The 27,271-nt window shown below is 43.6% G+C and overlaps 1 protein-coding gene across 1 annotated transcript in view; it reads right to left on the bottom strand.

Moving 5' to 3' along the window:
- Positions 1–27,271, bottom strand: part of LOC115159810 (formin-binding protein 1) — a gene marked incomplete at its 5' end in the record, with an annotated part of 82,301 nt that overhangs the window by 41,985 nt on the left and 13,045 nt on the right. Inside the window, 2 exons of the mRNA XM_029709867.1 lie at positions 6,061–6,165; positions 9,033–9,095. Of these exons, the coding sequence (XP_029565727.1) occupies positions 6,061–6,165; positions 9,033–9,095 (168 nt within the window). The remainder of the gene's footprint in view (positions 1–6,060; positions 6,166–9,032; positions 9,096–27,271) is intronic.

The following is a 27,271-nucleotide window of genomic DNA, read 5'->3' as shown; positions in this document are numbered from 1 at the left end:
GTGTGTAAAAGAGAGGCAGGTGTGTGGAAGGATAGATACACATCACCCTGGCAACACTACTGATCAACAAACCTCAAACTCTAACCTCAGCTGCCTCACATCCTGTTGACGCACTAGGCAGTAAACAGTGGATAGCCTCGCTCAGTATGATACACACACCAAACACACACCTCTTCTGCAGAGACACTTTAATCTCTCAAACAAATCTAAAACCACAAAGCTAAACTGAGACTGAAATGTCTTAAGGCTCGCACATATTGCACCGAATGTGGATCTAGCGTTCGTCTGCCGGTCATTCATCGTGTTGTAGAATAGCCGTGCACTCAGTTGTCAAATTACGTTCAGAGGTGCTAAGTATTCTGGGCCAGCAAAAGCTATTGGTGTGTCCGAGACCTTCTATAAATAAATAAATGCGCCTTACAGACATACATGTGATCTTGTGAGTGTTTTGAATAAAGAAAAAGGGACAGAAATAAATGTCTGATGCTTTTGCTTGCATAGCCACATTAGCCAGTCAGTGTGTTGATTCATGTCAACGGTGTTAAGGATAAAGCAAGCAGAAAGCTTTGACAAATACACACATGAAGAAACTGAGCGACATAGGCCTAAACTCACAGAAAAAACAACAGGTATGAAGACACAGCAAACAGACCTCCAAAGACAACTTATTATGCTAAAAAGCAACCCTACAAAACAGAGATATATAGACACACCTGAGAGGACAGAGCTCAGTATTGGACAGAGTCCAGATATAGGACAGAGTCCAGATATAGGACAGAGTCCAGATATAGGACAGAGTCCAGATATAGGACAGAGTCTAGATACGGGACAGTGCTCAGTACTAGACAGAGTCCAGATATAAGACAGTGCTCAGTGTTGGACAGAGTCCAGATATAGGACAGTGCTCAGTATTGGACAGAGTCCAGATATAGGACAAAGTCCAGATATAGGACAGTGCTCAGTATTGGACAGAGTCCAGATATAGGACAGTGCTCAGTATTGGACCGAGTCCAGATATAGCACAGTGCTCAGTATTGGACAGAGTCTGGATATAGGACAGTGCTCAGTATTGGACATAGTCTAGATATAGGACAGTGCTCAGTATTGGACAGAGTCCAGATATAGGACAGTGCTCAGTATTGGACATGGTCTAGATATAGGACAGTGCTCAGTATTGGACAGAGTCTAGATATAGCACAGTGCTCAGTATTGGACATAGTCTAGATATAGGACAGTGCTCAGTAATGGACAGAGTCCAGATATAGCACAGTGCTCAGTATTGGACAGAGTTCAGATATAGGACAGTGCTCAGTATTGGACAGAGTCCAGATATAGGACAGTGCTCAACACGGGATGCTGAGGTCACTAACATCCCACTGGGCACAAATGTCAATTCAACGTCTGTTCCATGTTGGTGCAATGTAATTTCAATTAAATGAAGTGGAATCAACCAGTGTGTGCTTGAACAGGTGATTGTGTTTTGGGGTGACCTGTGTAAACGATGAGAAACAAGGTCGAAACTTGAGACAGTTTGTGTGTGTTTTCCCACAGATACAGTGGGGCAAAAAAGTATTTAGTCAGCCACCAATTGTGCAAGTTCTCCCACTTAAAAAGATGAGAGGCCTGTAATTTTCATCATAGGTACACGTCAACTATGACAGACAAAATGAGAAAAAAAATCCAGAAAATCACATTGTAGGATTTGTAATGAATTTATTTGCAAATTATGGTGGGAAAAAAGTATTTGGTCACCTACAAACAAGCAAGATTTCTGGCTCTCACAGAACTGTAACTTCTTCTTTAAGAGGCTCCTCTGTCCTCCACTCGTTACCTGTATTAATGGCACCTGTTTGAACTTGTTATCAGTATAAAAGACACCTGTCCACAACCTCAAAGAGTCACACTCCAAACTCCACTATGGCCAAGACCAAAGAGCTGTCAAAGGACACCAGAAACAAAATTGTAGACCTGCACCAGGCAGGGAAGACTGAATCTGCAATAGGTAAGCAGCTTGGTTTGAAGAAATCAACTGTGGGAGCAATTATTAGGAAATGGAAGACATACAAGACCACTGATAATCTCCCTCGATCTGGGGCTCCACGCAAGCTCTCACCCCGTGGGGTCAAAATGATCACAAGAACGGTGAGCAAAAATCCCAGAAGCACACGGGGGGACCTAGTGAATGACCTGCAGAGAGCTGGGACCAAAGTAACAAAGCCTACCATCAGTAACACACTACGCCGCCAGGGACTCAAATCCTGCAGTGTCAGACGTGTCCCCCTGCTTAAGCCAGTACATGTCCAGGCCCGTCTGAAGTTTGCTAGAGAGCATTTGGATGATCCAGAAAAGGATTGGGAGAATGCCATATGGTCAGATGAAACCAAAATAGAACTTTTTGGTAAAAACTCAACTCGTCGTGTTTGGAGGACAAAGAATGCTGACTTGCATCCAAAGAACACCATACCTACTGTGAAGCATGGGGGTGGAAACATCATGCTTTGGGGCTGTTTTTCTGCAAAGGTGACCAGGACGACTGATCCGTGTAAAGGAAAGAATGAATGAGGCCATGTATCGTGAGATTTTGAGTGAAAACCTCCTTCCATCAGCAAGGGCATTGAAGATGAAACGTGGCTGGGTCTTTCAGCATGACAATGATCCCAAACACACCGCCCGGGCAACGAAGGAGTGGCTTCGTAAGAAGCATTTCAAGGTCCTGGAGTGGCCTAGCCAGTCTCCAGATCTCAACCCCATAGAAAATCTTTGGAGGGAGTTGAAAGTCTGTGTTGCCCAGCGACAGCCCCAAAACATCACTGCTCTAGAGGAGATCTGCATGGAGGAATGGGCCAAAATACCAGCAACAGTGTGTGAAAACCTTGTGAAGACTTACAGAAAACATTTGACCTGTGTCATTGCCAACAAAGGGTATATAACAAAGTATTGAGATAAACTTTTGTTGTTTACCAAATACTTATTTTCCACCATAATTTGCAAATAAATTCATTAAAAATGTTATATTGTGATTTTTCTGGATTTTTTTCTAATTTTGTCTGTAATAGTTGAAGTGTACCTATGATGAAAATTACAGGCCTCTCTCATCTTTTTAAGTGGGAGAACTTGCACAATTGGTGGCTGACTAAATACTTTTTTGCCCCACTGTATAACACATGCTCTGCCCAGTGTGGACCTACCTTGTGGGAACTTCGCTTCAAGGTATGGCAGAAAAATAAATAACAACCAATACACACACAAAGTTAGCCACTTCCTGCTGAACAGGAAGCAGGAAGCTTTCATAGACCCTGCATAGTCATAGCTACAGTCATCGCTCCAGGGGCTCCAGGTGGTAGGTCAATAGGCCTAGTTAATTTACAACTGACACTTGAGGGCCACCGAGCAGTAGGCCTTCTTTTCTACTTTCTTCAGTGCTTTCCAGCAGAGACTACACTTCATAGCGTCTTCCCTGTGGCTCAGTTGGTAGAGCATGGTGTTTCAACGCCAGCATGGTGTGTGCAACGCCAGGGTTGTGGGTTGGATTCCCACGGGGGGCCAGTACAAAGTGAAATGTATGCATTCACTCTGGATAAGAACGTCTGCTAAATGACTAAAATGTAATAGCATACTCAGTAAAAGTCCACACAGAGCCGTAAGGGGACATGTCTTAATCTAAGTGGCGAAGCGGCCAAACCGTAATTTGAAGGATTTGTCCGCCAGTGGAGGATAGGGAGCAGTTTGAGGTTAGCACCAGCTGCTTACCAAACCACCAGAACCCCAGCTCAACAAACTCCAGCCTCTCTGGAATATAGCCAGTGCTCTGAGATATGGTCCTAACTAAGACTACACGGCTCAGATTCCCCCAGTCCAAATATATCCCAAGTAGAATACTGCTATTATCTTAGAACATAGCAAGCGAGTGTAGTTTTCCCATTACTGAATTATCTGAATTCTCTCAGCAGTGCTTGAGATGTCCTACCACAACACCACAAGAAGACTGCTAAACACACAACACACAATCCAACACTTAGCCTATAACCATCAGTATAACAAATCAACACATTAATGGTTAGGGTGGTGACATGTCATGTTTTCCGATGATGTAATACTCCAATGTCTCCTAAATGATGGAGGGAATCTTGTCTGCAGTCAGAGGAGGAACACATGGAAGCGTTTGGTTTCTCAGGATCATCAAGCAGCGTATTATGTGGCCTGGTTAATACACTAAATAGTGAAAAGCAGATCGTAACAGACCATTATACATAGAAAGTGATGGATTTATTACATGATTTAGTACTAATGACATCAGAGTGGTGGCAAATTTGTGTCCATGATATCTTGTGCCAGTGTGTGTTTCCAGAATGAGAGAGTGTTAAGAGTAACACAGGTCACATTAAAATAGTATGGCTTCATCCACCTCAGCTCTGATTCCCTGCCTGGAACAAAGAACTGCCACGACAACAGAAACAAGACAAACATTGAGTAACTGTTGGAAAGAAAAGCCACAGAGTAAAAGAGCAGATGCCGGAAATTATGTAAAAATAAAAGGGAGTAAAAAAATGGAATTAATGTCCGTCCCAATGTCAGCTGGGTATTGTAGAAGAGGAAATGAAATAATGTATATTTATTTTGTTTTCTCCATTTAATCAGAGAGAAAGTGAATGTGAGTAAGTGAGAGGAGGCCAGAGTCAGACAGACACGCACACAACAGATACTACGTATGAATAATGTAGGGTCTGTTAACATCACTGCAGTCTTCCATTAGATAGCGACACACACACACACACACAACTGGGAACACAGCAGTGTGTGTGTGCGTGGGGGAGAGCGAGCACCTACAGACTCACACTTATCTATGCAAGGGACAGTTTAGACTTTCCACTGGCAATAAACTCTCCATACAAAACTCCAGATCAAGAGCTATGTTGCCGTGCCATAATATCATATAGAGAATCAAATATTGAGTGTACATGACTAACACCAATCTTCAAATGCATTAAAAACATCCTTGTTATGACTAAAGACTTGTTTGTTTCTCAAAACCAAGCAGTGAATAACTTAATTTCCACTAACACAGGGGACTCAGACACAATGCCAGCCACAACACAGGTATGTGTTTGTGTTGGTTGCTGAGGGAGAAGCAGGGCTGATACTGTATGCCAGTTCAGTTCCTGTCAGTCCAGTGCTGTACAGTGCTGCTCTGGTCCGAGCCAATGGTCTGAGCCCATCCATTGTGTCTGTTTGGCTGTGAGAGACTGAAGACATAAAGGCTCCTTGTGCAGGCCTGTATTAGCATCATAATCGGATCTGAACCGTGTCCTCTCTGAGCTCTGAGCCTGGTCCGCTGCTGGGCGGACTGCTGATGAAGCAACACACCGGGGTGGTGCTGACCCATGATGCCTTGCGACATGGCGTGGCGTGGGTGTCAGTGTGGGGGTTAAAGACCCGTACATCAGAGGCTATCCCAGGATGTGACATCAACACAAGACCCCAAAGTCTGATGACTGTTGAGATTCACCAGCGAGAGCAGAAACGCAAATATGCAGATTAACAGATAAACAACACTTTCAAACGACACAATACTCATTTTCCAGCATGCAAGGAAGGAAGGTTAGATAGAGACAACCATGTGCACACACACACACGGACACGAAGCTGGTTGTGCTGCCAAGCGACGCACATGGTAGACAGGCAGGTCACAATGACTGGCTGCTCTGCTCCTGGTCTGCCTGGCCAACAGTGATAATGACTCAGGCAGTAAGTCCTGCTATCCGCTGTGGTGAGAAGCAGGAGATTGCTATTACTGTGCTGCTGACAGAGAGACACAATGCCAGCCTTTGCAGAAAGCCCTGGAGCGAAACCAACTGTTACTGATGCCTCACGTGGTCAGGGAAAAGAGGGGGTTGTTGTACAGTACATTAACTCTTTTCTCTTTTCATGCACAGAGGGGAGAGATAAAGCAGTTGTGTTTAAGCAGTGTGATTATAATGCACTTGCTTGTGATTGGTCAGTGGTGGGCAGGCTAGTTTTTGATTGGTTGGTGGTGAGCAGGAGAGCGATGACAGGACATACCTTCTCCACGTCTGCTTTTGTTACATTAATGTCGGCGTCCATTCTCTCAAAGTACTGTTGCGCCCGGTCCGCCTCTTTACAGTCTCTCTCGAACCGCCGTTTACTCTGAGGGGAGAACAGTCACATAGTTATTTTAGATGTCACTTATAAAGTACGGCCTATAGCTCACTAATATAGGCTAATAAACATTTACCCTTTGGGAACTTGGAGAGGGATAGACGTCACATACAGTGTAGGTTACATGGACGTCATATCGTTTTAGACCAGGCATTGTGTGCCATAGACGTCAGTTAGCCTACATTGGACATGTGATTCTGACACAGCCAAAGGGTCTCTCTCTCAAAGTCAAGTCTGTCGGAAGATTAAATAAATGTTGGTGGCTGTTTGTGCTCAAAATCATCCCTTCTTCCATCCCTCGCTCGGAACAAACAGTGTTTGTTCGTTGAGGGTGCACTCTAACCCTTGCCTCGCTGCCCTGAACACAATGGGAACATTGAGCGCTCAGAGAGAGAGGAGGAGAGGAATGGGACTGTAATGTTTCTCTCTCTCTCTGTCCAGATAGTGATAAGGAAGGCCCTGCAGAGACTCAAACAATCACAGGGATAGGCTCTCCTTTACAGAGAAAACAAATGCACTGACACTCATTCCTTTCACTCCTTCATTTGTTGGCCTCTCCTCCTCCACTCCTTGTGATCAGCTTGGAGGGATGCCTTTATGCTAGGCTTTAGGAATGCACAATAATCTACTGCACTGTCCTTGAGAAACTCTGAATTAATGCAGTCTTCAGACCTGTTGTAAACCTGTTAATGAGGTAACGTCTTAATCGACCCTGCATATGGAACAGTCTGATGGTTCATTCAACATTTACGGGTCTTCCCTGTGGCTCAGTTGGTAGAGCATGGTGTTTGCAACGCTAGCATGGTGTGTGCAACGCCAGGGTTGTGGGTTCGATTCCCACGGGGGCCAGTACAAAAAAAAAAATGCATGAAATTAAATGTATGCATTCACTACTGTAAGTCGCTCTGGATAGGAGCGTCTGCTAAATGACTAAAATGTAAATGTAATGTAAATGTTTATGGTCAAATTGTAGACCAATCAAACCTTAGATACGTCTCTATTTGTCCAGGAAGCCTACGGCGCCACAAAACCTCACCACTTCCCTTCTTCATTTGATCTAATTTCAATCTAAGATGCAGCTATGACCGTTGATAAACTTTGAGCTCTGCAGTCCTATCCTCAACAATCTTTCACATTCACAAGAAAAAGGGCCATTGTTTTGGTTTAGTTTCTCATTGGGATGGAATGGCTTAGGGATAAAGGCTGTATATTATGAGTGTAATCCTGTGTAAATCCCTGCCTAGTGATTTTTATTAAACACACCGTTCCATACATTCGACACCCACTAATCCTTAAACAGGAGTGATTCCATTCACTGCCAGGTAATGGGCTTCAGTTTCTCCACCTACAATACTGCAATTTAGCAACTACATGCACACTATGACCACTAAACTGTCATGACTGTAGTAGTACTATGACCACTAAACTGTCATGACAGTAGTAGTACTATGACTACTGGGCTGTCATGACTGTAGTAGTACTATGACTACTGGGCTGTCATAACTGTAGTAGTACTACGACTACTGGGCTGTCATAACTGTAGTAGTACTATGACTACTGGGCTGTCATGACTGTAGTAGTACTATGACTACTGGGCTGTCATGACTGTAGTAGTACTATGACTACTGGGCTGCCATAACTGTAGTAGTACTATGACTACTGGGCTGTCATAACTGTAGTAGTACTATGACTACTGGGCTGTCATAACTGTAGTAGTACTACGACTACTGGGCTGTCATAACTGTAGTAGTACTATGACTACTGGGCTGTCATGACTGTAGTAGTACTATGACTACTGGGCTGTCATAACTGTAGTAGTACTATGACTACTGGGCTGTAATAGTATTATAGTAGTACTATGACTACTGGGCTGCCATAACTGTAGTAGTACTATGACTACTGGGCTGTCATGACTGTAGTAGTACTACAACTACTGGGCTGTCATAACTGTAGTAGTACTACGACTACTGGGCTGTCATGACTGTAGTAGTACTATGACTACTGGGCTGTCATAACTGTAGTAGTACTATGACTACTGGGCTGTCATAACTGTAGTAGTACTATGACTACTGGGCTGTCATAACTGTAGTAGTACTATGACTACTGGGCTGTAATAGTATTATAGTAGTACTATGACTACTGGGCTGCCATAACTGTAGTAGTACTATGACTACTGGGCTGCCATGACTGTAGTAGTACTATGACTACTGGGCTGTCATAACTGTAGTAGTACTATGACTACTGGGCTGCCATAACTGTAGTAGTACTATGACTACTGAGCTGTCATGACTGTAGTAGTACTATGACTACTGGGCTGTCATAACTGTAGTAGTACTATGACTACTGGGCTGTAATAGTATTATAGTAGTACTATGACTACTGGGCTGTCATAACTGTAGTAGTACTATGACTACTGGGCTGTCATAACTGTAGTAGTACTATGACTACTGGGCTGTAATAGTATTATAGTAGTACTATGACTACTGGGCTGCCATAACTGTAGTAGTACTATGACTACTGGGCTGTCATGACTGTAGTAGTACTATGACTACTGGGCTGTCATAACTGTAGTAGTACTATGACTACTGGGCTGTCATAACTGTAGTAGTACTATGACTACTGGGCTGTAATAGTATTATAGTAGTACTATGACTACTGGGCTGCCATAACTGTAGTAGTACTATGACTACTGGGCTGCCATAACTGTAGTAGTACTATGACTACTGGGCTGCCATAACTGTAGTAGTACTACGACTACTGGGCTGCCATAACTGTAGTAGTACTATGACTACTGGGCTGTAATAGTATTATAGTAGTACTACATACTCAGTAATACTACTCTATACAGTACTTACCGACTCCAGCTGTTTCCACGAGCTCTCAATCTGTTGCTGCGCTTTACGTCCATCATGGAAGTGCTGATAGAGAAAGAGAAAAAAGCTATCACAACGTTTGCTCATAAATCATATCTACAAGAGCAGTGGGCGGGTTGGGGGGTAAAGAAATATAGTGATAAAAAAATTGAGGGAGAGAAATTATGAGTTTTCCCTTGATGAAAGAGATGGAAGGCAGACGAGATGACAGGTGACTGATGTTTCTGTCGGATGTATGATTCATGCTGTGACACACCAGGAGATTATGGTTACAACATGAAGCCCACCACACATACTGATTAAAGCAGCTACCCTGTGAGATGAAGGTTAGCCTCACCATGTTCTAGATCTAGGGCTAATACAGAAAATCGGGCTTCCCCAACTGGCGGAATTTTCATTGTTGTACATAAAAGACTGTAAAAACACCAGAAAATCAGCTCCAAGTGATTTACATTCTGGAAATCTGTTCCCAAGTATCCCACGCGTAATAGAGATGGAATCTTATACAAACGTAAACAGGGTTTGAAATGATTGTTTATGTCAAATATTATATCTGTTTGGGCTTCTTGCGATCAATTTGCAGTCTCCAAATTATTTTGTATTATTTTCCGGCCCCATGACAATCCGCTCAAGAAAAAAATTGGCCGCGGCTGAATCTAGGTGACGATCCCTGCAGTAGACGTTTGTATTTAATCCCAGTAGATGGCATAGATTTGATTACAGTGACAGACCAACTGGCACAAAGCACTAGATCACAGGTGCATAGCTACAGGCTGTGACTTCAAAATGACCTATCCATTCATCATCAAAAGGACTGTCCCAAAACAGATGGAGATTACATTACTGCCCCTTATTAGATTGAAAAGATGATGTCGTTTCAGTCACAATGACCTTCATCATTGGTGTAGAGGAGCGTTACATGTCTGTGTGAAAGCGATGCATTATGTCCATGACCAGAACAGAAGCTGGTTGATTGGTTAGAGTGTAGTACCTCAGAGTCACGTGTCCTGACACTAGTGACATATTACAAGAAGGTGAGAGAAGATGCTGATGGTTACCCTGCCTGGGGACAGGACACCGATCTTAATTTCCCCCAAATGTAAAACGGGTGTACTGAGGCATGACCAACATATACAGTGGCAAGAAAAAGTATGTGAACCCTTTGGAAATACCTGGATTTCTGCATAAATTGGTCATAAAATTTGATCTGATCTTCATCTAGGTCACAACAATAGACAAACACAGTCTGCTTAAACTAATAACACACAAACAATTATATGTTTTCATGTCTCTATTGAACACACCGTGTAAACATTCACAGTGCAGGGTGGGAAAATTATGTGAACCCTTGGATTTAATAACTGGTTGACCCTCCTTTGGCAGCAATAACCTCAACCAAACATTTTCTGTAGTTGCGGATCAGACCTGCACAACGGTCAGGAGAAATTTTGGACCATTCCTCTTTACAAAACTGTTTCAGTTCAGCAATATTCTTTGGATGTCTGGTGTGAACTTCTCTTGAGGTCATGCCACAGCATCTCAATCGGGTTGAGGTCAGGACTCCAGAAGGCGTATTTTCTTCTGTTGAACCCATTCTGTTGTTGATTTACTTCTGTGTTTTGGGTCGTTGTCCTGTTGCATCACCCAACTTCTGTTGAGCTTCAATTGGCGGACAGATAGCCTAACATTCTCATGCAAAATGTCTTGATAAACTTGGGAATTCATTTTTCAGTCGATGATAGCAAGCTGTCCAGGTCCTGAGGCAGCAAAGCAGCTCCAAACCATGATGCTCCCTCACCATATTTTACAGTTGGGTTGAGGTTTTGATGTTGGTGTGCTGTGCCTTTTTTTCTCCACACATAGTGTTGTGTGTTCCTTCCAAACAACTCAACTGTAGTTTCATCTGTCCACAGAATATTTTGCCAGTAGCACTATGGAACATCCAGGTGCACTTTTGAAAACTTCAGACGTGCGGCAATGTTTTTGTTGGACAGCAGTCGCTTCTTCTGTGGTGTCCTCCCATGAACACCATTCTTGTTTAGTGTTTTCTGTATCGTAGACTCGTCCACAGAGATGTTAGCATGTTCCAGAGATTTCTGTAAATCTTTAGCTGACACTCTAGGATTTTTCTTAACCTCATTGAGCATTCTGCACTGTGCTCTTGCAGTCATTTTTGCAGGACGGCCACTCCTAGGGAGAGTAGCAACAGTGCTGAACATTTTCCATTTATAGACAATTTGTCTTACCGTGAACTGATGAACATCAAGGCTTTTAAAGATACTTTTGTAACCCTTTCCAGCTTTATGCAAGTCAACAATTATTAATCTTAGGTCTTCTGAGATCTCTTTTGTTCGAGACATGGTTCACATCAGGCAATGCTTCTTGTGAATAGCAAACTCAAATTTTGTGAGTGTTTTTTATAGAGCAAGGCTGCTCTAACCAACATCTCCAATCTCGTCTCATTGACTGGACTGCAGGTTAGCTGACTACTAAGTCATTAGCCTAGGGGTTCACATAATTTTTCCAACCTACATGGTGAATGTTTAAATTATGTATTCAATATAGACAAGGAACATACAATAATTTGTGTGTCATTAGTTTAAGAACACTATTTGTCTATTGTTGTGACTTAGGTGAAGATCAGAGAGAAAGAGAGAGAGAGAGAAATAAGTGACTGAAAAGATCTACAGCTACCAGACAGACATAGATAGTGACTGAAAGGATCTAGAGATTCCAGACAGACACAGATAGTGACTGAAAGGATCTAGAGATTCCAGACAGACACAGATAGTGACTGAAAGGATCTAGAGATTCCAGACAGACACAGATAGTGACTGAAAGGATCTAGAGATTCCAGACAGACACAGATAGTGACTGAAAGGATCTAGAGATTCCAGACAGACACAGATAGTGACTGAAAGGATCTAGAGATTCCAGACAGACACAGATAGTGACTGAACGACAGAGATGGCTGCCAGTGCCAGCCTTGCCAAGCGTGGCATATTGCACAGGGAGGACATGGCAGCTGTCGGTCTGGGCATGCTCAGTAAATACGCTGGGTGTTTTTCTAACAGGCCGCACTTGGCCTTCCCCCCTCCAGGGAATTAATGAGAGAGGGAGTGAGAGAAGGAATGAGAGCCCAACTTGGCCAAAAGGCAGAACTCGTTTCTCTGCAGTCTTCTCTGGATTGTCTCTGAACATGTCAAAATATACATAAACGGACAGAACATGGTGTGTTATAAAGGCCTAATAAAATCACTCCTATTATAAAACATTGTAGAACATTTCATTGAAGCAGTTGATATCAATGAAAGGAATGAAAGAGAGCTATGCCAAGCAAGCACCAGTCTATGCTGGTCTCAACCTCAGTAGCTGTGTGGAATATCGATGTCTTCCCCAGGCGTTCAATAAAAGACACAGACTATTATAGAGAATGAAAAGCCCAGCGCTTGTATTTCAGTGGCGTATCAATGCTTCTAATCTAAATGGCCCGTCAGTAACTCTTGTATTCTGCACACACACGCCGGCCGGCATACATGCACACACACACACAAGAAAAGAAAGACAAGGAGTTAACTTCTACCCAATTTATTATTTAGAGCACATGTCTGTAAATGTCTAGGCCAACTTTTCCCAAACTCAGATCTCCGGACCCCAAAGGGTGCATGTTTTGGTTTTTGCCCTAACACTACACAGCTGATTCAAATGATCAAACCTTGATGATTAGTTGATTATTTGAATCAGCTGTGTAGTGCTAGGGCAAAAACCAAAATGTGCACCCCTTGGGGTCCCAAGGACTGAGTTTGGGAAACCCTGGTCTAGGTTATATGACTGAACTGGGTTTAGACAGTACCTTGGAAATGTCACTTCTCACATCCTTGTCTTACTGGGGAAACCACAACTATCTTTGGGGAAGCCGAGTCAAATGGGGAAGTCCTCAAACTGTTTTAGGGAAATTCCTTCAGCTCTTAAAGGGAATGGCCCACTCTGGAGCCAGTCACAACTTGTAGACTTGTTTACGTGCTGCTGTGCGGTTTGTTGCTAACGTTTCTTTGCTACCTGCCAATTTTACAGTTTTTACTCTTTAATTACTGTTTTATATTTTTTATTTTCCCCCTCAATCAACTTTTTTCATTCAACTTTTTCACCCCGGACGCTTTATCTGGACATGGTTCAACAGGACCTCCACCAGCCGAAGCTAAGTAGTAACAATAACATTATGCCGTTTAATTGCAGTGGCTGTACTCATAATATACAGGAGAACGATCGCCCTACGGCGAGGATAGCTGTGCTGCAAGCCCAGCTTCAGACGCAATCGTTAGGCAAGGGTAATTTAAGTGTAGGAAAGCATGAAACAGCGTCTGTGCCACCAATAAGTACAGATAGTAGTATATATCCCCTCGCACAGTCCCTGCATCCGGATCATTTTGCCATGGCTTCTGGAAGGAAATGCTGTAGGAATCCTCAACCGGTGTCGTTACGGGGTCTGAGACACCGAAGCCTCCCACCATTAGCTCTGAAAAATTGAACACCCTAGTCATTGGCGACTCCATTACCCGTAGTATTAGACTTAAAAAGAATCATCCAGCGAGCATACATTTTTTACCAGGGGGCAGGGCTACCGACGTTAAGGCTAATCTGAAGATGGTGCTGGCTAAAGCTAAAACTGGCGAGTGTAGAGAGTATAGGAATATTGTCATCCACATCGGCACCAACGATGTTAGAATGAAACAGTCAAAGGTCACCAAGCGCAACATAGGTTCAGCGAGTAAATCAGCTAGAAAGATGTGTCGGCATTGAGTAATTGTCTCTGGCCCCCTCCCAGTTAGGGGGAGTGATCAGCTCTACAGCAAAGTCTCACAACTTTCCGATCGCTGGTTGAAAACTGGTTGAAAACTGTTTTCTGCCCGTCCCAAAAGATGGAATTTGTAGATAATTGGCCCTCTTTCTGGAACTCACCCACAAACAGGACCAAGCCTGGCCTGCTGAGGAGTGACGAACTCCATCCTAGCTGGGGGGGGCTCTCATCTTATCTATGAACATAGACAGGGCTCTATCTTCTCTAGCTCCACAATGAGATAGGGTGCAGACCAGGCAGCAGGCTGTTAGCCACCCTGCAAGCTTAGTGGAGTCTGCCACTAGCATAGTCAGTGTAGTCAGCTCAGCTATCCCCATTGAGACCGTGTCTGTGCCTCGATCAAGGTTGGGCAAAACTAAACATGGCGGTGTTCGCCTTTTCAATCTCACTGGAATAAAGACCTCCATTCCTGTCATTATTGAAAGAGATTGTGATATCTCATATCTGAAAATAGGGCAACTTAACCTGTTGGGGCTAGGGGGCAGTATTGAGAAGTTTGAAAAAAATATGTGCCCATTTTTAACTGCCACCTACACCAACTCAGAAGCTAGGATATGCATATTATTACCAGATTTGGATAGAAAACACTCTGAATTTTCTAAAACTGTTTGAATGGTGTCTGTAAGTATAACAAAACTCATATGGCAGATGACTCACTTCCAAGGCAGTTATAGTCAATTAACTAATCACTGATCATAATCTTGATGTGATTGGCCTGACTGAAACATGGCTTAAGCCTGATACATTTACTGTGTTAAATGTGGCCTCTCCTTTTGGTTACACTAGTGACCATATCCCCCGCGCATCCCGCAAAGGCGGAGGTGTTGCTAATATTTACGATAGCAAATTTCAATTTACAAAAAAAAAAAAGACTGCGTTTTAGTTTTTTGAGCTTCTAGTCATGAAATGTATGCAGCCTCCTCAATCACTTTTTATAGCTACTGTTTACAGGCCTCCTGGGCCGTATACACCATTCCTCACTGAGTTCCCTGAAGTCCGATCGGACCTTGTAGTCATGGCAGATAACATTCACAGTTTTGGTGACTTTAATATTCACATGGAAAAGTCCACGACGCACTCCAAAAGGCTTTCGGACCCATCATCGATTCAGTGGGTTTTGTCCAACATGTCTCCGGACCTACTCACTGCCACAGTCATACTCTGGACCAGGTTTTGTCCCGTGGAAAAAATATTGTGGATCTTAATGTTTTTCCTCATAATCCTGGACAATCGGACCATCATTTTATTACATTTCAATCGCAACAAATAATCTGCTCAGACCCCAACCAAGGATCATAAAAAGCCGTGCTATAAATTCTCGGACAACCCAAAGATTCCTAGATGCCCTTCCAGACTCCCTCTACCTACCTAAGGACATCAGAGTACAAAAATTGGTTAACCACCTAACTGAGGAACTAAATTTAACCGTGCGTAATACCCTAGATGCAGTCGCACCCCTAAAAACAAAAAACATTTGTCATAAGAAACTACCTCCCTGGTATACAGAAAATACCCAAGCTCTTAAGCAAGCTTCCAGGAAATTGGAATGGAAATGGCACTACACCAAACTGGAAGTTTTCCGACTAGCTTGGAAAGACAGTACCGTGCAGTATCAAAGAGCCCTCACTGCTGCTCGGTCATCCTATTTTTCCAACTTAATTGAGGAGAATAAGAACAATCCAACATTTATTTTTGATACTGTGGCAAAGCTAACTAAAAAGCAGCATTCCCCAAGACAGGATGGCTTTCACTTCAGCAGTAATAAATTAATTAACTTCTTTGACGAAAAGATCATGATCATTAGAAAGCAAGTGATGGACTCCTCTTTAAATCTGCGTATTCCTCCAAAGCTCAGTTGTCCTGAGTCTGCACAACACTGCCAGGACCAAGGATCAAGGGAGACACTCAAGTTTTTTAATACTATATCTCTTGACACACTGATAGTCTTGGCCTCTAAACCTTCAAGTTGCATACCGGAACCAAATAAACTACTGAAAGAGCTGCTTCCTGTGCTTGGCCCTCCTATGTTGAATATAATAAATGGCTCCCTATCCACCGGATGTGTACCAAACTCACTAAAAGTGTCAGTAATAAAGCCTCTCTTGAAAAAGCCAAACCTTGACCCAGAAAATATAAACAACTAATCGGCCTATATCGAATCTCCCATTCCTCTCAATTTAAAACAAAAAGCTGTTGCACTGCAACTCACTGCCTTCCTGAAGACAAATAATGTATACGAAACGCTTCATGGGGTTTTAGACCCCATCATAGCACTGAGACTGCACTCGTGAAGGTGGTAAATTACCTTTTAATGGCATCAGACCAAGGCCCTGCATCTGTCATCGTGCTCCTAGACCTTAGTGCTGCTTTTGATACCATCAATCACCACATTCTTCTGGAGAGATTGGAAACCCAAATTGGTCTACATGGACAAGTTCTGGCCTGGTTTAGGTCTTATCTGTCGGAAAGATATCAGTTGTTCTGTAAATGGTTTGTCTTCTGACAAATCAACTGTACATTTTGGTGTCCCTCAAGGTTCCGTTTTAGGACCACTATTGTTTTCACTATATATTTTACCTCTTGGTGATGTCATTCGGAAACATAATAATATTAACTTTCACTGCTATGCAGAAAATACACAGAACCCAAAATTGCCCTCCCTGGAAACCAATGTTTCAAACATAAGGAAGTGGATGGTGGCAAATATTTTACTTTTAAAAACTCAGAGAAAACAGATATGCTAATTCTAGGTCCCAAGAAACAAAGAGATCTTCTGTTGGATCTGACAATTAATCTTGATGGTTGTACAGTCATCTCAAAAAAACTGTGAAGGACCCCGGCATTACTCTGGACCCTGATCTCTCATTTGACGAACATATCAAGAATATTTCAAGGACACCTTTTTTCCACCTTCGTAACATTTCAAAAATCGGAAACTTTGTCCAAAAATGATGCAGAAAAATGTATCCATGCTTTTGTCACATCTAGATTAGACTACTGCAATCCTCTATATTCCGGCTACCCAGGATAAAGCACTAAATAAACTTCAGTTACAGGTTTTACTGATAACCTACAAAGCATTACATGGGCTTGCTCCTACCTATCTTTCCGATTTGGTCCTGCCATACATACCTACATGTACGCTACGGTCACAAGACGCAGGCCTCCTTACTGTCCCTAGAATTTCTCAGTAAACAGCTGGAGACAGGGCTTTCTCCTATAGAGCTCCATTTTTATGGAATGGTCTGCCTATCCATGTGAGGGACGCAGACTCGGTCTCGACCTTTAAGTCTTTATTGAAGACTCATCTCTTCAGTAGGTCCTATGATTGAGTGTAGTCCGGCCCAGGGGTGTGAAGGTGAACGGAAAAGCACTGGAGCGACGAACCACACTTGCTGTCTCTGCATAGCCGGTTCCCCTCTCTCCAGAGCTCTCCAGAGCTCTCTATGGTCAGGGTGTGACAGTGCTGTAAGAGTTTTCTAAGTGTATGATTTGAACTCGGGCAGATTTATGAGGCATGGGCACCATATGATGCTATTCACTCTAGAACAAAGAGGGTCTGCCCAGTGTTTCTGATTCAGACCCATCTGCAGTAGAAATATACAGTATCTGTCAAAAGTTTGGACACACCTACAGTACTCATTCAAGGGTTTTTCTTTAATTGTACTATTTTCTACATTTTAGAATAATAGTGAAGACATCAAAACTATGAAATAACACATTTAAGGAATCATGTAGTAACCAAAAAAGTGCACACTCAGCATTCTCTCAACCAGCTTCATGAGGTTGTTACCTGGAATTCATCTCAATTAACAGGTGTTAAAGTTAATTTGTGGAATTTCTTTCCTTCTTAATGCGTTTCAGCCAATCAGTTGTGTTGTGACAAGGTAAAGGTGGTATACAGAAGAAAGCCCTATTAGGTAAAAGACCAAGTCCATATTATGGCAAGAACAGCTGAAATAAGCAAAGAGAAACGACAGTCCATCATTACTTTAAGACATGAAAGTCAGTCAATCAGGAAAATTTCAAGAACTTTGAAAGTTTCTTCAAGTGCAGTCGCAAAAACCATCAAGCACTATGATGAAACTGGCTCTCATGAGAACCGCCACTGGAAAGTAAGACCCAGAGTTACCTCTGCTGCAGAGGATAAGTTCATTAGAATTACCAGCCTCAGAAATTGCAGCCCAAATAAATGCTTCACACAGTTCAAGTAACAGACATCTCAACATCAACTGTTCAGAGGAGACAGGAATCAGGCCTTCATGGTCAAATTGCTGCAAAGAAACCACTACTAAAAGACACCAATAAGAAGAAGAGACTTGCTTGGGCCAAGAAACACGAGAAATTGACATTAGACTGGTGGAAATCTGTCCTTTGGTCTGATGAGTCCAAATTTGAGATTTCTGGTTCCAACTGCCACGTCTTTGTGAGAAACAGTAGGTGAACGGATGATCTCCGCATGTGTGGTTTCCACCGTGAAGCATAGATGAGGAGGTGTGATGGTGCTTTGCTAGTGACACTGTCTGTGATTTATTTACAATTCAAGGCACACTTTACCAGCATGGCTACCACAGCATTCTGCAACGATACGCCATCCCATCTGGTTTGCGCTTAGTGGGACTATCATTTGTTTTTCAACAGGACAATGACCCAGAACACATCTCCAGGCTCTGTAAGGGTTATTTGACCAAGGAGAGTGATGGAGTGCTGCATCAGATGACCTGACATCCACAATCACCCAACATCAACCCAATTGAGATGGTTTGGGATGAGTTGGACCGCAGAGTGAAGGAAAAGCAGCCAATAAGTGCTCAGCATATGTGGGAACTCCTTCAAGACTGTTGGAAAAGCATTCCAGGTGAAGCTGGTTGAGAGAATGCCAAAAGTGTGCAAAGCTGCCATCAAGGTAAAGGGTGGCTACTTTGAAGAATTTCAAATACAAAATATATTTTGATTTGTTTAACACTTTTATGGTTACTACATGATTCCATATGTGTTATTTTATAGTTTTGATGTCTTCACTAATATTCTACAATGTAGAAAATAATAAAAAATAAAGAAAAACCCTTGCATGAGTACTGTAGGTGTCCAAACTTTTGACTGGTACTGTATATATCTATAAAAATAAATAAAAAACATTATTTTACCAGGTAAGTTGACTGAGAACACATTCTCAGTTACAACAACAACCTGGGGAATAGTTACAGGAAAGAGGAGATGAATGAGCCTATTGGAAGCTGGGAATGATTTGCTGTTCATGATGGTATGAGGGCCAGATTGAGAATTTAGCCAGGACACTGGGGTTAAAACCCCTACTCTTATGATAATTGCCATGGGATCTTTAGTGACCACAGAGAGTCAGGACACCAGTTTAACATCCCATCCAAAAGACAGCACCCTACACAGGACAATGTCCCCAATCACTGCCCTGGGACATTGGGATATTTTTTTTCAGACCAGAGGAAAGAGTGCCTCCTACTGGCAGTCCAACACCACTTCCAGCAGCATTTGGTCTCTCATTCAGGGACTGACCAAGACCAACCCTGCTTAGCTTCAGAGGCAAGCCAGCAATGGAATGCAGGGTGGTATGCTGCAGGTATACTGGTGAGAACATAGACTATATTGGCATTTGTATGGACAACATGGTCTACAGACAGTGCTTCTCAGTGTCTGCCAGTCTATCTGTCCAAATGTACATTTCTGGACTAGGCTGCTGCAGCAATCCTCTTGGCCCAGGTCCATCCAGCCTGTATAGTTAAGGAAACACAACTTTGATCTCCCCCACAAAGCCTCCCCTCCTCCTACCCCCTCTCCTACCTCCCTCCTTCCCCTCTCCTCACCTCCTCAGAACAGCAACATGTGACTGCCAGGGCTTGGGGCTACCAGGGAGTAATGATTTGGGATAATGATAAAAAAAAATGGGTTGAGTCCCAGTCAGGTAGAAGAGATTTTGAAATAATTTGTCTTGTGATGCCAGGTTCAGTTGGCAGCCCTTTACTTGGACACATGTTTTCTTATCCCAGACAAAGTAATTGTCCATGCCTGCCCACTACACTCCTGGTACAGTAGACTAGTGAACCATTATATAGAGATAGCCTAACATTACCCTGCTCTGGCTGGATGGATTGGCTCCAGGTACCATAGCCACCAGCCAAGCATGACCAATGAATGTGGCTGTGAAGAGAGCAAAACCACAACATTGTATAGAGACTTGAAACCCTCACAAGTTAGATTATTTTGCTTCCAAGCTTTGCACTCTGACTCTCCCGTGACACGAAACGACTACTTGTCAACTCTTTCTCTCACACACACTCCTTGGTTCTCTCTCACATGTACACAAGCGCACACACACACACACACACCATGCCAGACTCATTAGTCCAATCATCATCCTCTCTGAGAGATGTGTATTATGGTAGGAGCTGTGGTACTGGAGAAGAATAGACGGACCGGGCAAGAGGATCAGAGGGGTATTCTCTCTCTCTCTCCACCCTGGCCTCCCTTCCTCTCCTTGCCCTGGCCCGTCCAGAGAGAATCGTGCCCCAGCTCTGTGTAGAGGCCGACTCCTCAAGATACATGTACAGTGGGGAGAACAAGTATTTGATACACTGCCAATTTTGCAGGTTTTCCTACTTACAAGGCATGTAGAAAATCCAGAAAATCAAATTGTATGATTTTTAAGTAATTAATTTGCATTTTATTGCATGACATAAGAATTTGATCACCTACCAACCAGTAAGAATTCCGGCTCTCACAGACCTGTTAGTTTTTCTTTAAGAAGCCCTCCTGTTCTCCACTCATTACCTGTATTAACTGCACCTGTTTGAACTCGTTACCTGTATAAAAGACACCTGTCCACACACTCAATCAAACAGACTCCAACCTCTCCACAATGGCCAAGACCAGAGAGCTGTGTAAGGACATCAGGGATAATATTGTAGACCTGCACAAGGCTGGGATGGGCTACAGGACAATAGGCAAGCAGCTTGGTGAGAAGGCAACAACTGTTAGTGCAATTATTAGAAAATGGAAGAAGTTCAAGATGACGGTCAATCCCCCTCAGTCTGGGGCTCCATGCAAGATCTCACCTCGTGGGGCATCAATGATCATGAGGAAGGTGAGGGATCAGCCCAGAACTACACGGCAGGACCTAGTCAATGACCTGAAGAGAGCTGGGACCACAGTCTCAAAGAAAACCATTTGTAACACACTACGCCGTCATGGATTAAAATCCTGCAGCGCACGCAAGGTCCCCCTGCTCAAGCCAGCGCATGTCCAGGCCCGTCTGAAGTTTGCCAATGACCATCTGGATGATCCAGAGGAGGAATGGGAGAAGGTCATGTGGTCTGATGAGACAAAAATAGAACTTTTTGGTCTAAACTCCACTCGCCGTGTTTGGAGGAAGAAGAAGGATGAGTACAACCCCAAGAATACCATCCCAAACGTGAAGCATGGAGGTGGAAACATCATTCTTTGGGGATGCTTTTCTGCAAAGGGGACAGGACGACTGCACCCTAATGAGGGGAGGATGGATGGGGCCATGTATCGTGAGATCTTGGCCAACAACCTCCTTCCCTCAGTAAGAGCATTGAAGATGGGTCGTGGCTGGGTCTTCCAGCATGACAACGACCCGAAACACACAGCCAGGGCAACTAAGGAGTGGCTCCGTAAGAAGCATCTCAAGGTCCTGGAGTGGCCTAGCCAGTCTCCAGACCTGAACCCAATAGAAAATCTTTGGAGGGAGCTGAAAGTTCGTATTGCCCAGCGACAGCCCCGAAACCTGAAGGATCTGGAGGAGTGGGCCAAAATCCCTGCTGCAGTGTGTGCAAACCTGGTCAAGAACTACAGGAAATGTATGATCTCTGTAATTGCAAACAAAGGTTTCTGTACCAAATATTAAGTTCTGCTTTCCTGATGTATCAAATACTTATGCCATGCAATAAAATGCAAATTATTAACTTAAAAATCATACAATGTGATTTTCTGGATTTTTGTTTTAGATTCTGTCTCTCACAGTTGAAGTGTACCTATGATAAAAATTACAGACCTCTACATGCTTTGTAAGTAGGAAAACCTGCAAAATCGGCATTGTATCAAATACTTGTTCTCCCCACTGTAAATGGTGCTGTTGGTGCACACAGTGAGTGTGAGAAAAACATCTCCCAAACAGACTGATATAGAGTGGCAAGAAAAAGTATGTGAACCCTTTGGAATTACCAGGATTTCTGCATAAATTGATCATAAAATTTGATCTGATCTTCATCTAAGTCACAACAATAGACAAGCACAGTACGCTTAAACTAATAACACACAAATTATATTTTTCTTGTCTATACTGAATATACACTGCTCAAAAAAATAAAGGGAACACTTAAACAACACAATGTCACTCCAAGTCAATCACACTTCTGTGAAATCAAACTGTCCACTTAGGAAGCAACACTGATTGACAATAAATTTCACATGCTGTTGTGCAAATGGAATAGACAACAGGTGGAAATTATAGGCAATTTGCAAGACACCCCCAATAAAGGAGTGGTTCTGCAGGTGGGGACCACAGACCCCTTCTCAGTTCCTATGCTTCCTGGCTGATGTTTTGGTCACTTTTGAATGCTGGCGGTGCTTTCACTCTAGTGGTAGCATGAGACGGAGTCTACAACTCACACAAGTGGCTCAGGTAGTGCAGCTCATCCAGGATGGCACATAAATGTGAGCTATGGCAAGAAGGTTTGCTGTGTCTGTCAGCGGTGTCCAGAGCATGGAGGCGCTACCAGGAGACAGGCCAGTACATCAGGAGACGTGGAGGAGGCCGTAGGAGGGCAACAACCCAGCAGCAGGACCGCTACCTCCGCCTTTGTGCAAGGAGGAGCAGGAGAAGCACTGCCAGAGCCCTGCAAAATGACCTCCAGCAGGCCACAAATGTGCATGTGTCTGCTCAAACGGTCAGAAACAGACTCCATGAGGGTGGTATGAGGGCCCGACGTCCACAGGTGGGGGTTGTGCTTACAGCCCAACACCGTGCAGGACGTTTGGCATTTGCCAGAGAACACCAAGATTGGCAAATTCTCCACTGGCGCCCTGTGCTCTTCACAGATGAAAGCAGGTTCACACTGAGCACGTGACAGACGTGACAGAGTCTGGAGACGCCGTGGAGAACATTCTGCTGCCTGCAACATCCTCCAGCATGACCGGTTTGGCGGTGGGTCAGTCATGGTGTGGGGTGGCATTTCTTTGGGGGGCCGCACAGCCCTCCATGTGCTCGCCAGAGGTAGCCTGACTGCCATTAGGTACCGAGATAAGATCCTCAGACCCCTTGTGAGACCATATGCTGGTGCGGTTGGCCCTGGGTTCCTCCTAATGCAAGACAATGCTAGACCTCATGTGGCTGGAGTGTGTCAGCAGTTCCTGCAAGAGGAAGGCATTGATGCTATGGACTGGCCCACCCGTTCCCCAGACCTGAATCCAATTGAGCACATCTGGGACATCATGTCTCGCTCCATCCACCAACGCCACGTTGCACCACAGACTGTCCAGGAGTTGGCGGATGCTTTAGTCCAGGTCTGGGAGGAGATCCCTCAGGAGACCATCCGCCACCTCATCAGGAGCATGCCCAGGCGTTGTAGGGAGGTCATACAGGCACGTGGAGGCCACACACACTACTGAGCCTCATTTTGACTTGTTTTACGGACATTACATCAAAGTTGGATCAGCCTGTAGTGTGGTTTTCCACTTTCATTTTGAGTGTGACTCCAAATCCAGACCTCCATGGGTTGATAAATTGTATTTCCATTGATTATTTTTGTGTGATTTTGTTGTCAGCACATTCAACTATGTAAAGAAAAAAGTATTTAATAAGATTATTTCTTACATTCAGATCTAGGATGTGTTGTTTAAGTGTTCCCTTTATTTTTTTGAGCAGTATATAATTTAAACATTCACAGTGTAGGTTGTAAAAAGTATGTGAACCCCTAGGCTAATGACTTCTCCAAAAGCTAATTGGAGTCCGGAGTCAGCTAACCTGCAGTCGAATCAATGAGACGAGATTGGAGATGTTGGTTAGAGCTGCCCTGCCCTAAAAAAATTCACAAAATGTTTGTTTGCTATTCACTAGAAGCATTGCCTGATGTGAACCACGCCTCGAACAAAAGAGATCTCAGAAGACCTAAGATTAATAATTGTTGACTTGCATAAAGCTGGAAAGGGTTACAAAAGTATCTCTAAAAGCCTTGATGTTCATCCGTCCACGGTAAGACAAATTGTCTATAAATGGAGAATGTTCAGCACTGTTGCTACTCTCCCTAGGAGTGGCCGTCCTGCAAAGATGACTGCAAGAGCACAGTGCAGAATGCTCAATTTAGGTTAAGAAGAATCCTAGAGTGTCAGCTAAAGATTTACAGAAATCTCTGGAACATGCAAACATCTCTGCGGACCAGTCTACGATACAGAAAACACTAAACAAGAATGGTGTTCATGGGAGGACACCACAGAAGAAGCCACTGCTGTCCAAAAAAACATTGCTGCACTGAAATTTGCAAAAGTGCACCTGGATGTCCCACAGTGCTACTGGCAAAATATTGTGTGGACAGATGAAACTACTGTGTAGTTGTTTGGAAGGAACACACAACGCTATGTGTGGAGGAGAAAAAAGGCACAACACACCAACATCAAAACCTCAACCCAACTGTAAAGTATGGTTGAGGGAGCATCATGGTTTGGGGCTGCTTTGCTGCCTCAGGACCTGGACAGCTTGCTATCATCGACTGAAAAATGTATTCCCAAGTTTATCAAGACATTTTGCAGGAGAATGTTAGGCTCTGTCCGCCAATTGAAGCTCAACAGAAGTTGGGTGATGCAACAGGACAACGACCCAAAACACAGAAGTAAATCAACAACAGAATGGGTTCAACAGAAGAAAATACGCCTTCTGGAGTCCTGACCTCAACCCGATTGAGATGCTGTGGCATGACAGCAAGAGAGTTGTTCATCCCAAGAATATTGCTGAACTGAAACAGTTTTGTAAAGAGGAATGGTCCAAAATTCCTCCTGACCGTTGTGCAGGTCTGATCCGCAACTACAGAAAACATTTGGTTGAGGTTATTGCTGCCAAAGGAGGGTCAACCAGTTATTAAATCCAAGGGTTCACATAATTTTCCCACCCTGCTCTGTGAATGTTTACACAGTGTGTTCAATAGAGACATGAAAACGTTTAGTTGTTAGTGTGTTATTAGTTTAAGCAGACTGTGTTTGTCTATTGTTGTGACCTAGATGAAGATCAGATCAAATATTATGACCAATTTATGCAGAAATCCAAGTATTTCCAAAGGGTTCACATACTTTTTCTTGCCATTGTAGTTCCCTATGAAGACACGATAGTGCAGAGGTCAGAAAAAGACAAACTGTTCTTCAATGTTCTCTTTGTCTTACATTGTTCTCTCTCCAGTGAAATGTTCTGTGGTGTCCATTTGATATTTCAGAGGCGTTCCATGTTTTTTACTAGCTCTCAGGGAGACACACGAGAACACTTTCTTCTTCCACACTAAGCTACTCTGTGGACCTCTGTGTGTGTCTCGCTGCTATTTAATCAGTGCGCAGGTGCACATTTTTCACTGTCAGGTCTGGAGAATTAGCGACCCAAGTGCAGCTAGGTTATGCAACCTTAGCAAAGACACACTAACTCTGACTGACCGATATAAAGACCCACAATTCATCCACCAGTGTGCAGTCTGCACAGACACATCAGATGCCATGAAAACAGAGTGAAACTACCCCTCATGTTTAGCTCATCGAGGGCCACTTCAGTCAGTGTAGAGTTACAGTGAGAAACTGTCATTTATGAATGGGGTCTGGTTCTGTCTGGGCTGAGGAGACAACAGGAGACCTCGACCCTGATCCGCCTCTTCCTCCTTCTGCTCCCTTCCCTGCCCCCCAGAGCTGAGCTTACCGAGGGTTCAAGTAGGGAGAAATGGGAGGGGTTGAGGAAGGGGAGGAGGGAGGGAGGTTACAGTACAAAACAAGCTCCATAACTGTGGAATTAATGGAGCGTATTCATTTTCGGAGTGGCTGCGGTTCAGGATTGTCTGGAACCTGACTTGCTGTTGCAGAAAATACAGAGATTTCTACGCATGCAGGATCCACTAGCCTACCTCCTTTCAGCTGCTTCTCAGTGCTCAGTCACTCCGCTGCTACTTGTACACAAAACAGTTCAAACAAACATATTTATTTGTCTGCTGTAACAGTAGGCTATTGCAAACATAAGCATGACACAAACAGGTTGTCAAGCAATTTAATGTTTTTTCAGGAGGGGTGCTATATGCAGCTATTTAGGCCAGCTATGTAGCCTACACAGCATATCACACAAGCAAGACAGGCAGGCAGCAAATTGCAATTTTAATGTTATTTTTCCATCATCATTGAAAACATTGACTCCTGGCTATATGGCAGCATAACTATAAAGATTACATCATCACACAAAACGCTAATTGCTTTGCCCCAATGCAATGTGAAGACTGCGTCTTGCTTGTGCTACAGCAATATCCGTTCCAACAGACAGAGAAAGTTGTAGCCGGCCCTTCATATATATTTTTGGAACGTTCGTTTGAATTGCAGCTGTTCAGAAATATGCGTCAGAGACAGACATAGGGTACATCATCATATCGATCATATTGGTTGAGGGTTCAGAAGAGGGTGAGTAAAGAGAGAAAAGTGAATGTGTGTTAATAACACACGCGCAGAACGTGATTCTGATCCTTACATTTGACAAATACGTTTCTAGAGGGCAGATGCGAAAACTCTGTATTCATAGCCTCAGCCATTCAATTATTGCTCCTCTCCTTCTGTACTGTAGACAGATTAACCTGTCCTGTCCTGTCCCACTGAAAGGCCAGTAGGCTCATGTAAGCCTCCCAGGAAGGACAGTCATAGACAGGAACGTGACGATCCTGTCTGTCTGCAGATCTTTCAATTGCAAAACAAATGACTATGCTAGATACTGATGACTAGTGTTTATGACTATGAAGGTGTGTGTTAATGATTACATGTGTGCAAAAGACTACAGGAGACCTGCTGTCTCTAACTCTGAATGATCAGCTATGAAAAGCCAACTGACATTTACTCCTGAGGTGCTGACCTGTTGCACCCTCTACAACCACTGTGATTATTATTATCTGACCCTGCTGATCATCTATGAACGTTTGAACATCTTGGCCATGTGCTGTTATAATCTCCACCCGGCACAACCAGAAGAGGATCGGCCACCCCTCAGAGCCTGGTTCCTCTCTAGGTTTCTTCCTAGGTTCCGGTCTTTCTAGGGAGTTAGCCCTAGCCACCGTGCTTCTATACCTGCATTGCTTGCTGTTTGGAGTTT

The sequence above is a fragment of the Salmo trutta genome, chromosome 23 (genome assembly GCF_901001165.1).
Source record: "Salmo trutta chromosome 23, fSalTru1.1, whole genome shotgun sequence".
Taxonomy (NCBI): domain Eukaryota; kingdom Metazoa; phylum Chordata; class Actinopteri; order Salmoniformes; family Salmonidae; genus Salmo; species Salmo trutta.
This window is presented reverse-complemented; position numbering and strand designations above follow the sequence as displayed.